The sequence below is a fragment of the Somniosus microcephalus genome, chromosome 14 (genome assembly GCF_052327205.1).
Source record: "Somniosus microcephalus isolate GS21.2 chromosome 14, FLI_Smic_1.0, whole genome shotgun sequence".
In the NCBI taxonomy this organism is placed as follows: domain Eukaryota; kingdom Metazoa; phylum Chordata; class Chondrichthyes; order Squaliformes; family Somniosidae; genus Somniosus; species Somniosus microcephalus.
The window spans coordinates 88,937,828-88,951,534 of NC_141000.1; the positions used below are offsets into that span (position 1 = coordinate 88,937,828).

At 44.5% G+C, this 13,707-nt stretch overlaps 1 protein-coding gene across 2 annotated transcripts in view; it reads right to left on the reverse strand.

The window, feature by feature from the left end:
• The window catches only part of LOC147107679 (E3 ubiquitin-protein ligase DZIP3-like), a 126,840-nt gene that overhangs the window by 41,147 nt on the left and 71,986 nt on the right, over positions 1–13,707 (reverse strand). Inside the window, exons 15-18 of one of the 2 annotated variants that reach the window (XM_086006901.1) lie at positions 13,331–13,369; positions 8,456–8,541; positions 7,498–7,554; positions 2,350–2,405 (exon numbers count right to left, since the gene is read on the reverse strand). In XM_086006901.1, the coding sequence (XP_085863027.1) occupies positions 2,350–2,405; positions 7,498–7,554; positions 8,456–8,541; positions 13,331–13,369 (238 nt within the window). The remainder of the gene's footprint in view (positions 1–2,349; positions 2,406–7,497; positions 7,555–8,455; positions 8,542–13,330; positions 13,370–13,707) is intronic. The other variant, XM_086006902.1, reaches the window with a different exon arrangement.

The window sequence follows — 13,707 nt, forward strand, 5'->3', positions numbered from 1 at the left end:
TATGTACTCGTACCAATCCTCATAGAATGAAGAAAGGCCAATCAGACCCTTTCTTTCCATGTATAATCTACCCTATCTTGAACTCTGCCCAATACATTGGCCCAGAAATTCGGGTCGGGGGCTTCCCGCGGGTGCAAGCCCCCGACCTGCACTTACCTTGCACGCCGGCAGTTGAGCTGTGGGCCCCCGTGGAATTATGCTCCGGGGCCTGGCCCAGCTGCCGGCGTGCTGTGCTTGCCTATCCCAGGGGCATAGTTAGTGCAATGCGTCCCCTGGGATCACGTGGGCCATGGGCAGCCAATCGGCGCAGGGAAAAGCCCATTCATAAGTAGTGACAGGAAGACCTGTCAAAACTTATAAATACTACGGCCCCAAAATAGTAGTAAACCTTCAAATAAATTTTTTAAAATCCTCACACTTTTTAAATAATAAACTATAAATTACATTAAATAACTATTTTAAACAATAATTTAAATTTTTGAAACAAATAATTTTATATTCAAACAGGGCTAAAAATAAACTTACCTTGCTTTAAAGTATTTAAAAATAATAAACCTGTGGAAAAAATATTTTAATTTTAATTAATTGACCACTTACCTTTTAAAATGCAGGCCGTACACCTGGTTTATACATTTCTAAAATCTAAAGACTTACCCTCACGGAAAAACCTGTAAAAAAAACTTAAGTTCAAAGCGCACGCACAGACTCCCGCGCGCACGCGTTCGACCTCTGAACCCCTTCGTTCAGAGGAACGGAAGTGCCGGTTTCCCGCGCATGCGCAGTGCATGCAAGAAACCGGCACTTCCATCGGGCCCACGCGCGAGTACCCCGTGCATACTCACCCGTGGAGACCCGAATTTCTGGGCCATTAATCTTTCTCAAGAAAGATTCTGCAATGTTTGTCCCTGGGCAAATCAAACAATACCCTCTAACTAACCATATACCTTGCATTACGCATCATAAATACATTAGCATAGAAATTCCAGTAGCCCTGTAGTGCCACCAGAAATGTGGTAGGGCTGAACTTCTGCCCGCTACCCTGTCCCTGCCATGAACTGGTCAAAAGTCCTGGGGACAGGCCATTTACATATTGGGACAGAGTCCATGCCAGTACCAGCATCACCGGGGCACCTAACCTGCAGACGTGCTGTGATTTTAGGGTAGCACCTTCCCGCTCCATGGAATAGAGGTTCATCTGACTGATTCCAACGGTCAGCATTGTTCCCTTGGTAGTGAGCCTACAATTTAATTTGTCAGGGACGAATTACCATTTGAATACTGCATAGTGGGACCCACACATGCTCTGTACAGCATGTATGCCTGCTTCAAGCATGCACCCACCCCACCCTCACCGTTGGAAGTTACCTATGCCCCAAGAGGCTAAAACCCAGAGATGGATTCAATCCTCTGCTCCTAAGATGCCTGATTTCTGCCTCAAAGCAGAGTAGAAGTTCCAAGCTAAACTCTTCCATGGCATGACATTTCCATAGTCCCAGCAATGTCAGAACTACAGATACTTAATATTTTCAAACCTGTTCTTAACCAGAAATTCGAACTGTAAATGTTGGAATCGTTCGAAGAAGTTCATCTTCTTTGGGCTCTCTTCAATAATCAATGACCTTTTGAAAATAGGGGCCTCAGTATTGGCCTGTTTTTCAGGCGCTATGCAGCCGAAGTTCCCAAAATGGCGGACAGGAAGCACACACACACACTTCTGACCAGAAGTACGCTGCCCGCCATATTGATAATGACAAACAAGCGCCGTCCTTTATTCACAACTGAAACAGGAGTTCGCTCCTTTGCATATCCAAATAAAGGGCCTAACGCCTGATTGAGGTCCCCGCTGCAAGATTGGTTTGCCCGGAGGCAACCCTACAGATTGCTTGCAACTAAAAAGGTAAGTTACTTACCTCTGAACGTGGAGCTGGGAGGAGCAGGAGTTCTCCTCCTGATCCCACATTAAATCACCCTCCCGATCGTTGCCGCTCCCGGGTGGTTGCCCAAAGTGGCACTCACAAATTTGTAGGCCAGGGAGTCCAAAACTGCTCACAGTACTTCAATTTGACCTCAATGATACAAGATCAGAATCATATTTTCTTTTATTTCTTTTCAAATCCCCTTGATATGATATTACCTTATCAGCCTCATACTGATGCAACATGGATGGGTGTGGATATAAACACGCTAGGCAAGTGAAGTAATTGTATGGAAATCTGGCTAAAAGATAATTCAATTACCCCTAACTATGTATAAATGAGCTTATATGTGAGGGGAAGAAACGGAAAATGAATTACGTTGCCAATTAAGTGCTCATGCAAAGAAGTTCAGTTTATTAAAAAGGAACCTTACTGTTTCTCAGTCACTGCATCTGGAGCTGGAGTTTGATTGTCTTCATTTGTTTGAGCCTGGAAGGAAAGGACTTAAGTTTCAGGAAATTTCATCCACACAAGATGGCTGGAAAATTTTGCCTTATTTTTCATCGAAATGACGACTTCACATCTTTAATAAAATCTGGAGTGGACCCAGGTTGAATACCCTTGTGCTTCTTTGTATCTGTGGTGTGGAGATGCCGGTGTTGGACTGGGGTGGACAAATGTAAGAAGTCACACAACACCAGGTTATAGTCCAACAGTTTTATTTGAAATCACAAGCTTTCGGAGCGCTGCTCCTTCGTCAGGTGAAGTGGAGAGATGCATAAAGACACAGCTTATATAGTCAGAGAATAATGCCAGATGATTACAGGTAATCTTTCTAACTGCCATTTATCACACCTCGGCAGAGAGATAATCACAGCAATCAAAGGTGTGAATGGTGTCCAAACAGGTCAGTCAGGAAAACATTACATTATCAGTGGTGTACATTTAAGGAGTTATTTTACAACTTCCAAAAAAAATATATTCCACTGAGAAGAAAAGGGTGTAAAAGAAAAGACAGCCATCCGTGGCTAAGTAAAGAAATTAAGGATAGTATTCGACTAAAAACAAGGGCATATAAGGTAGCCAAATCTAGTGGGAGGATAGAGGATTGGGAAAACTTTAAAAGACAGCAAAAAATAACAAAAAGATTGATTAAGAAAGGGAAGATAGATTATGAAAGTAAATTAGCAAAAAATATAAAAACAGATAGTAAGAGTTTTTATAGTTATATAAAAAGAAAAAAAGGGTGGCTAAAGTAAATGTTGGTCCCTTAGAGGATGAGACCGGGAAATTAATGGTGGGAAATATGGAGATGGCAAAAACACTGAATGAATATTTTGTATCAGTCTTTACAGTAGAAGACACTAAGAATATCCCAACACTGGACAAACAGGGGGCTAAAGGGGGGGGAGGAGCTAAACACGATCAAAATCACTAAGGAAGTGGTACTCGGTAAAATAATGGGACTCAAGGCGGATAAATCACCTGGACCTGATGGCTTACATCCTAGGGTCTTGAGGGAAGTGGCGGTAGGGATTGTGGATGCATTGGTAATAATTTTCCAAAACTCCCTGGACTCAGCAAAGGTCCCGGCAGACTGGAAAACTGCTAATGTAACGCCCTTATTTAAAAAGGGCAGTAGACAGAAGGCTGGAAACTATACACCGGTTAGCCTAACATCTGTGGTAGGTAAAATATTGGAGTCCATTATTAAGGAGACAGTAACAGGACATTTGGATAATCATAATTTAATAGGACAAAGTCAGCATGGTTTTATGAAGAGGAGCTCATGTTTGACAAATTTGTTGGAGTTCTTTGAGGAAGTAGCATATAGGGTGGATAAAGGGGAACCAGTGGACGTAGTGTATTTAGACTTCCAAAAGGCATTTGACAAGGTGCCACACAAAAGATTATTGCTTAAGATAAAAAAATCACAGGATTGGGGGTAATATTCTGGCATGGATAGAGGATTGGCTATCTAACAGAAGGCAGAGAGTTGGGATAAATGGTTCATTCTTGGACTGGCAATCAGTAACTAGTGGTGTTCCACAGGGGTCAGTGCTGGGTCCCCAACTCTTTACAATCTATATTAACGATTTGGAGGAGGGGACCGAGTGTAACATATCAAAGTTTGCAGATGATGCAAAGATGGGAGGGAAAGTAGTGAGTGAGGAGGACATAAAAAACCTGCAAGGGGACATAGACAGGCTAAGTAAGTGGGCAGAGATTTGGCAGATGGAATACAATACTGGAAAGTGTGAGGTTATGCACTTTGGCAGGAAAAATCGTAGAGCAAGTTATTATCTTAATGGCAAGAAACTGGAAAGTACTGAAGTACAAAGGGATCTGGGGGTCCTGGTGCACGAAACTCAAAAGGTTAGTATGCAGGTGCAGCAAGTGATTAAGGCCAATGGAATGTTGGCTTTCATTGCTAGGGGGATAGAATATAAAAATAGGGAGGTATTGCTTCAGTTGTACAAGGTATTGATGAGACCGCACCTGGAATACTGCGTACAGTTTTGGTGTCCATACTTAAGAAAGGACATACTTGCTCTCGAGTCAGTACAAAGAAGGTTCACTCGGTTAATCCCGGGGATGGACATATGAGGAGAGGTTGAGTAGATTGGGACTCTACTCATTGGAGTTCAGAAGAATGAGAGGCGATCTTATTGAAACATATAAGATTGTGAAGGGGTTGGATCGGGTGGATGCGGGGAAGATGTTCCCGATGATGGGTGAAACTAGAACTAGGGGGCATAGTCTTAGAATAAGGGGCTGCTCTTTCAAAACTAAGATGAGGAGGAACTACTTCACTCAGAGGGTGGTAGGTCCATGGAATATGCTGCCCCAAAAAGCTGTAGAAGCTACATCATTACATAAATTTAAAACAGAAATAGACAGTTTCCTAGAAGTAAAGGGAATAAAGGGTTATGGGGAGCGGGCAGGAATTTGGACATGAGTCTAGGTTCGGATCGGTCATGGCCCTGTGGGTAGCGGAGCAGGCCCAGGGGCCGTGTAGCCTGATCCTGCTCCTATTTCGTGTGTCTAATTCTGTTAGATTCAGGAGATGGTTCTGTGATAGTAGACTGGTGGTTAGGATCAGATCAGCCATGATCTTATTGAATGGCGGAGCAGGCTCGAGGGGCCGATTGGCCTACTCCTGCTCCTATTTCTTATGTTCTTATAAGCAAGGAAAGGGAAAGGGGGGAGGGGAGGAAAGAACAAAAGGGAAGGTCTGTGGTAGGGTGGAAGGCAGGAGAGATTAAATGACAAAAGTTATGATTGTACAAGGCAAAAGGAGATGGCAATGGGACAAGGAAAGAAACAAAAGATGAGTCTAGAAGAGGTGTAAATGGGAATGGCAGAATCATCAACAGCTGCCATCTGAAAAAATAGGGGCCGAGGTTATGGTCTGAAATTGTTGAACTTGATGTTGAGTCCAGAAGGCTGTAAAGTGCCTAATTGAAAGATGAGGTGCTGTTCCTCGAGCTTACATTGAGCTTCGTTGGAACAGTATAAGAGGCCGAGGACAGAGAGGTCAGAGTGGGAGTGGAGTGGAGAGCTAAAGTGACAGGCGACCGGAAGCTCGGGGTCACCCTTACGGACTGAACGGAGCAGTTCCGCAAAGCGGTCACCCAGTCTGCGTTTGGTCTCCCCAATGTAGAGGAGACCGCATCGTGAGCAGCGATTACAGTGTACTAAATTGCAAGAAGTACAAGTAAATCGCTGTTTCACCTAGACCAATTCTGGATTTAAGTGATAGCGTGTTTAATTGTTTTATTATAGTGCTCCCTTCTTTGCAATCCACTGCCATTATTGTGAGTTATCATTCAATCATTATCTGTCTACTACTGGTTTTTCTTTTTTCTACTACTTGATGTTTCTGGCCACAAAGTACATTGCCAATTTAACTGATGCTAAGGAGACACTTACACTCAAACAGCTGCTAAACTGCACTGAATCATTACCAGAATCATTTTTTTTCAAAACTCACAACAAATATGGTAAATATCTATGATAAATATACTTATTTCTAGAATTTCATGCCAATGTGCAAATTTATAGCAATTGCACAAAACCAGAGGTCAATTAGTTAATATGTTTAATGATCTCCCTCCACCTCCATTTTGAGATAAGATCCTACAAATCCCTTTACTTGCTCCCTAGTCCTTCCAGGCTCCCCTGACCATGGAAAGATGAGTGACCCGACTCCCACATCTCCATCGATGCTCCTCTGAGCTCGCTGCAAGAAAACTCTCAACAGCATCACAGAAAATAACAACCTGCCCCCTTCTGTGAAGTGGCTTCCGACCTCCTGTAAGCCCCTTAAACTGAGATTGGGAACTCAACAATGTGGGGTCTGAACCTGTGACCTCCACTGCCGTGGTGTTTTTTTTGTGCTGTGGCACGGTGCTACAGCTAGAGATTACTCTACTAAAGAGTCAAGAACTTCTGTTGCTGTTACATTGGGCTGGATTTTCTCAATGGGGAGCTTTTAGAGGTGGGACTCCCACTTGTCGGGTTTTAGTCCCGCCTCCATCAACTTCTGGCCAACCCACACTATTTTCCCTTGATTGACCTTGTTAAACCTGCCCAGTGGGCTTAGCAGGCCAATTAAGGGAAAGCCGGTTACTGGTGACGTCAGCGAGTGACAGATAAAATGTCAACGTTTGACGGCTCTGTGAAGCTGTCAAACGCTGACAATCTCTCTTCTAAGTTGAGCCCTTCCACTCAGGCTCACTTGATCTCTCCTGAGCAGAAAGCAGAAGGCTGCAGCTTTTGACAGTTCAGTGGCCATTCTGCTTTCTGTGCTAGTGAGATGAGGGACTCCCGAGACCCGAAGGGAGGAAGCCTGCAGGAAGAAGTAAAGGTAAGTAAAACTTATTAAAACACTTTACATTCACCTCACACACTCACCTCTCCATACTTGCACTCATCACTCACCTGCACACTGGACATCTCGACCCTTCCAACCCTTGCAGATCGACGGCCCGCCTCGCTGACCCTGGCGAGGTTCGGAGCCGTCAGGAAGACCACGCTTCAGGGCTGAAAATAGGGATTCTCAAAAAAACTGCCCGTTAACAGGCAGTTAATTGGCACTAATCCCTTTCCCGCCTTGGAGAGGCGGCTCCCAGCGCGGGTCGGGTACCCGTCTCCTGGGAAGATAGCACGGAGGCGGGTTGGGGGCGGGATGGGTACCTGCCCCCAGATTCTGCCATTTTCCTGGCAGTCCTGCCTCCATACCCGCCTCCCCAGGGCTGGCAAAATCACCCCCAAATGTGTTTGCAAACTGCTTTTTCCTGCAATTTTAAAAAAATTAAAATTAAATGTGAATCAGGACCATTTAAAGGAGCATTCAATAGCTTTTATACTGGTCATCAGAAGCAACTCCTTGATGCATGGTGTTTCTGCAGAAAATTAATTATGACTAGGATTACTAGAAGTGGGAGTATGCAAATATAAATGTTGGCTCTGTACATTAATAGCCATTTAAACAATGTTTATTCTTGACTGCCATTTTGATTTTCAGATTAGAAGACACATTTTTTTTTTAAATCAGCTAATTGGTAACCCAGCCTACCTTTTTACTTTTAGACTTTTTCTTTTTCTTCTTAGACTTGGTTTTGGCTTTCAATACCTACAATAAGACCAAAAGAAAATAAATCAGTGAAATATAGCCTTCATTTAATTTCAAAAGCTTTTCACTGATCCTTTGGTTCCATCAGAGACCAAGTGGACATTTTCTTTCCTTGATGAGCAACTCATTAAAGAGTAGGGTGAGTTTGTTGACAATCGCCCATGTGGTGGTTAGCTCCGGATTCGGCATTTCCAGAGTTAGACGTAGATGCGTAAAAATGTCTGACAACAGGCCTGTTGTCAATGCTACAGCTGCTAAAGGCGGGGACAGATGCATCCGATCAAATACCTGAATGATGCAAGATTTATTTATAACACACCAGGCATGCCTGCACTGATTGGATACAAAGTGGAGCGCCAACTTTTCGTCCCAATGTACTGCAACATCACTATAGATAGAAGAGTATGTGACAGCATGAAGATTTTTTTTAAACTTTATCTAAAACATTAACAGCGCAAAAATGTATTGATTAGGGTCCAATCAGCAGCGAGGTCCTGTCCAAGGGGAACAAAACTGTAATGGGCTTAACTGGGCCTTTAACTACTGCCAAAGAGACTTTCCATCTCTTCCTCCAGGTTTTAGAGAAAAGAAAGAAAGGCTTTCACGACCACCGGATGTCTCAAAGCGCTTTACAGCCAATGAAGTACTTTTTGAAGTGTAGTCACTGTTGTAATTTGGGAAACGCGGCAGCCAATTTGCGCACAGCAAGCTCCCACTAACAGCAATGTGATAATGACCAGATAATCTGTTTTTGTAATGTTGATTGAGGGATAAATATTGTCCAGGACACCGGGGATAACTCCGGTAGAGGTAAAAGAACCATGTTCTAACTCATTATTATGGTCGCATCTACCCAGTTTCCAAATTTGACCAGTGATAATTTATAGCAGGGAGAGCTTACCATTGAGTCTTCATCATCCACTAGATCTGTTGGCTCCATTATTTTCTCTTCTGACTCTGGTGGAGCAGGAAGTGCAGAGAATTCAGCTGCCAAAAAAAATAACAATTTGTCAGCCTACCTTTTGGTTCATAATGTAGGATGGTTAGGTTTCTGAGTTCCAGGACCTTTAGAGTGTGTATTGGTTAAACCAAACATTTGGGTCATTCTGTTCACAATAAGGAAACAAAGTTGAACAATACTTTACAGTCCATACTGTTAGCTTTTATTCTTCTTAGGCAGTCCCTCGGAACGGAGGATGACTTGCTTCCACATTAAAAATGAGCTCGCAGGCGGCTGATGAGTCCAATGCGGGACCTACAGTCTCTGTCACAGGTTGGGGCAGACGGTGGTTGAAGGGGCGGGTGAGTGGGGTGCTTGGGTTGACGTGCGCTGCCTGCGCTTGGCTTCCGCTTGCTCCCGGCGAAGAGACTCGAGGTGTTCGGCGCCTTCCCGGATGCTTCTCCTCCACTTTGTGCGGTCTTGGGCCAGGGATTCCCAGGTGTCGGTGGGGATGTTGCACTTTTTCAAGGAGGCTTTGAGGGTGTCCTTGAAGCGTTTCCTCTGCCCACCTGGGGCTCTCTTGCCGTGCCGGAGCTCAGAGTAGACCGCTTGTTTTGGGAGTCTCGTATCGGGCATGCGGACAATGTAACCCGTCCATCGGAGCTGATTGAGCGTGGTCAGAGCTTCGATGCTGGGGATGTTGGCCTGAGCAAGAACACTGACGTTGGTGCGCCTGTCCTGCCAATGGATTTGCAGGATCTTGCGGAGGCAGCGTTGGTGGTACCTCTCCAGTGCTTTGAGGTGCCTGCTGTACATGGTCCATGTTTCTGAGGCATACAGCAGGGCAGGTATCACTGCTGCCGTGTAGACCATGAGCTTAGTGCCGGGTTTGAGGTCCTGGTCTTCAAACACTCTCTTCCTCAGACGACCGAAGGCTGCACTAGCACACTGAAGGCGGTGTTGGACTTCGTCGTCGACGTCTGCCCTTGTTGACAGTAAGCTCCCGAGGTATGGAAAGTGGTCCACGTTGTCCAAGGCCTTGTCGTGGATTTTGATAATCGGGGGGGCAGCACTGTGTGGCGGGGGCAGGTTGGTAGAGGACTTTTGTCTTACAGATGTTTAGTGTAAAGCCTATGCTCTCGTATAGTTTGGTGAAGGTGTTTATGATGGTTTGGAGTTTGACCTCCAAGTGAGCGCAGACACAAGTATCGTCTGCATACTGTAATTCGACGGCAGAGGGTGGGACGACCTTGGATCGGGACTGGAGGCGACGGAGGTTGAACAGTTTCCCGTTTGTATAAATTAGCTCCACTCCAGTGGGGAGCTTACTGAGGGTGAGATGGAGCATTGCAGCAAGGAAGATTGAGAAGAGCGTTGGTGTGATGACACAGCCTTGCTTGACCCCGGTTCGTACGTGAATTGGGTCTGTGGTGGAACCGTTGGTCAGGATCACGGCTTGCATGTCGTCGTGAAGCAGGCGGAGGATAGTGACAAACTTTTGAGGGCAGCCGAATTTGAGGAGGACACTCCATAATCCCTCACGGTTGACAGTGTCGAAGGCCTTTGTGAGATCAAAGGCGGCCATGTATAGTGGTTGGTGCTGTTCCCTGCATTTCTCTTGTAATTGATGTGCGGTGAAGATCATGTCCATTGTGCCTCTTAGTGGCAGAATCCGCATTGCGACTCTGGGAGGAGCTCTTCGGCCACTGGGAGAAGGCGATTGAGGAGGATTCTTGCGATGACTTTCCCTGTGGCAGATAGCAGGAAAACTCCTCTGTAATTACCGCAATCGGACTTGTCGCCTTTCTTGAAGATGGTCACAATTGCGGCGTCTCCGAGATCCCCTGGCATGCTCTCCTCCTTCCAGATAAGAGAAATGAGAGCCCGGGGCCAGGGGAGGCTGTGGGCCTTACTGGTGTTTGTGGGCCTTACTGGTGTTTGTGGGATCTCTCTGAATCCACTCTACCAAAGCATTTCATAATTTTAAATACCTTTATTAGGTCACCCCTCAGCCTTCTCTTTTCAAAAGAGACCCAGCCTGTTCATCCTTTCCTGATATGTATACCCTCGCATTTCTGGTATCATCCTTGTAAATCTTCTCTGCACCCTCTCCAGTGCCTCTATATCCATTTTATAATATGGCGACCAGAACTGTACGCAGTACTCCAACTGCGGTCTGATGAAGGTTTGATACAACTTTTTTTTTAAATTTAAGATGGCTCCTGTGCTGGCAGCTCCCTAAGGAGCTCCTTTGCCATCCTTTGCTCTCTTTCCTCCCCAGTCTCCTCTCTTCTGCTGTTTAAGCTCCCCTGGCTCTAATAGTGGGTGCATTTTTATCCCTAACTGCAAGTTCAAGCTGCAAGGTAGCTTTTATTAAATCACAAATCACATGCTGATAAATTGTGTTTTAGAACTAGTTTTGTGAAAACAAGATTGGCTCATTAATGAGATTTTCTTCCCAAAAATGGTGAGGGTTGGGAAAAACATAAATCAGGACAGGCTACAACTATCAATGCAGATTTGAAGGGTCTGTTGAGACGAGAACTCATACGTCAAAAGGACCAACTCCTGTACTGCTCAGAAACTCATTACTGTAGTAAGGATTCAAATCCAAAGTAAAATGACAGTGTAAACCCTTTCCAATAGCTAATTTCTTCTAGTACAAATTCAAAGTCGAAGCAGTGTGAACCGGAGTCAGAGTGACACCACAATTAATTTCTGATCTGCAGTGCTCATCTCATGCAGCAGGGGGCACCACTGCCAAGGACATGACATTGCAATAGTGCCAGGTACTGTATTGGGTATTCTATAAAAACAGAGCAGATGTTTAAAGTGAAACTGAGTGCTGTGGAGCCACAAGCAGCAAATTCACGTCATTAATGTAAGCAAGGCTAGGGTGAGAATTCTAGAACAACTAAGTACATACAGCTAATGCATTATACTGAGATGGAATGGTAGGAGACTCGTGTGGAGTATAAATGCCAGCACAGACTAGTTGGGACAAGAGGCCTGGTTCTGTCATGTATATTCTATGTAAAAAAAGTTCAGGGATAAATGTTAACTAAATGTTTTTGTTAATTTGAGTGTTTTCAGCTAATTAATTTTCAAATAGTATCAGAACACAGCAGCAATTTATCAGGAAATTCAAAGAGACTTTGATCTAATCTGACAGTTGGCAAACAACTTACATATTCAGGGGCATCTCTCCAAATGGATACCATCACGCAAGATTTTCTACTTGGGTGCCAAATGGTGCCAGATCAGTGGTGCACCCGCGGCAGCAGTCGGGCGGGCTCGAGCCCTTTTCACATTCGGGCCTCATCGGCATTTTTCCAGTGAGCTGTGGGTGCCAAACGGGCAATCCGCTGCACCTCGCTGTTTTCCTGCAGCGGAAAATTAGTAGGCCGTAGTACGCAGCCGGCCAGCGGGTATAGCATGGCAGACGCCGGAGAGGAGATAAGGGGCATCGAGAATGGGTCAGAAGATTATTGTGGGGCCTGAAGGAGCACTGAGCACTCCTGAAATGCTTACCTTTTGGGAGAGGCCTCTCTTTAAAGACTGCCGGTTAGGCCTTTTAACATCTGAAGTGGGACTGGCATGCGCCATGCCGCCCATTTCTGCATAAAATCTACAATCAAGGCCCTACAACAGGTGTAGGACCCCGATTTGCATATTGAAACAGCCTTCCACCTGTTTTGGGCGAGAGTGCTGGGCTCCCATCTAAAGGCCTGCCTGAAAATCAGATTTTCCTCTGTCAGTCGCCCATTTATCAGGAGAGAAACGGGCGGCATGTAGTTGAAAATTCCCCCACCACGTGATAGATGTTCCGCCCATATAATGGGCCATATTTTCCGATCAGAGGCTTCCCGCATGCGGAGGCCTCCGATCTGGAAAAAATCTATGGACTTACCTGAGGACTCTCGAGGTCCGACACTTCCGTTCCTGGGCCTCGCCAACTCGAAATGCGCAGGGCCCACGTATCCCAGAGGTGTATGCGGTTTGCAAGCGTCCCATGGGGAGCCAATCAAAGAAGGGAATCTCCCTTCATACACTTGACAGATAGACCTGTCAAATATATGAATGGAGATCTCCCCAAAAACACTGTAAAACATTAAATAAAATTTTTTAAAAACACATTTTTAAAATTAGTTGAAATTACAATAAATTTAAGATTTTAAACAAAAATGTAATTTTTAAAAAAAAATCAATTTTTTTTTACAGGGCTAAAAATAAAACTTACTTTTTAAAAAAAAAGTATTTTAAAATGATAAATGAGTGAAAACTTTTTTTTAAAAACTTTTTTCAAATCTTATGCTGGTAAAAGCAGGCCTTACGTCTGCTTTTACCAGGCGTAAGATTTCTAAAGGTTTTCTGCGGGCGGAGGTTCTCCAGAAAGCGGAACTATCCGCCCGCCGAGGCCCTTCTCCAGGGCAGGCCTCCGATCTGTCAGGAGCATTCTTGACAGATCAGCAATGCTGGTTTTCAGCATGTGCGCTTGGCATGCCTGAAGCCGGCATTTCCGATGTCCCTACCGGTGTGTACACAGCGCGTACACACCCGTAGGGATCGGAATATACGGCCCAATGTCAACAGCTAGAAAATCTAACTCTACAATCTGAATTTCATCATACATTCCAAAAAGTTAAATGGTTTACCGTTAATGAAAATGAATGTCCAAAGTGACCCTGGATACCCACTCTGAAATAAATACAGTATTTTGATATGCTGATAGAACCGCGATTAGTCCTCAGTGTACGATTTTTTAGCAGAGATAATAAAACTGAATGAGCACATTCAATTTAGTTCCAAAAATCATCCGTATAGCCAATTACTTACCGCTTTTTGATGTTGCTTCTTTTGACTGTATGGCCATTCCTGTTGAATATTGAGAAAAAGGGATGTGTGAGTTTTAACAGTGATGGGTCACCTGATGATGCCTGAAGAATCTTCAGCCTTCGTTACATTAATATTTTTGAATTGATAGTTAACAGCAAAGCATGCAAGTTGGCCTTTCAGTGTGTAGTTTGGCCATTTACAACAGCAGCTTGATATCGTTTAGTTATCCAAAGAAATCAGTTTGCTATGAGGCCCAATAGGCCAGCAGAACAATTTAGCTAGGAGACTCATCCGACTCTACCCAACTGATGTGAAACAACAGTGTCAGAAGGCATGGGGGATAGATTTATTTTATTTCCTGCTGTACTTGGTTAAAA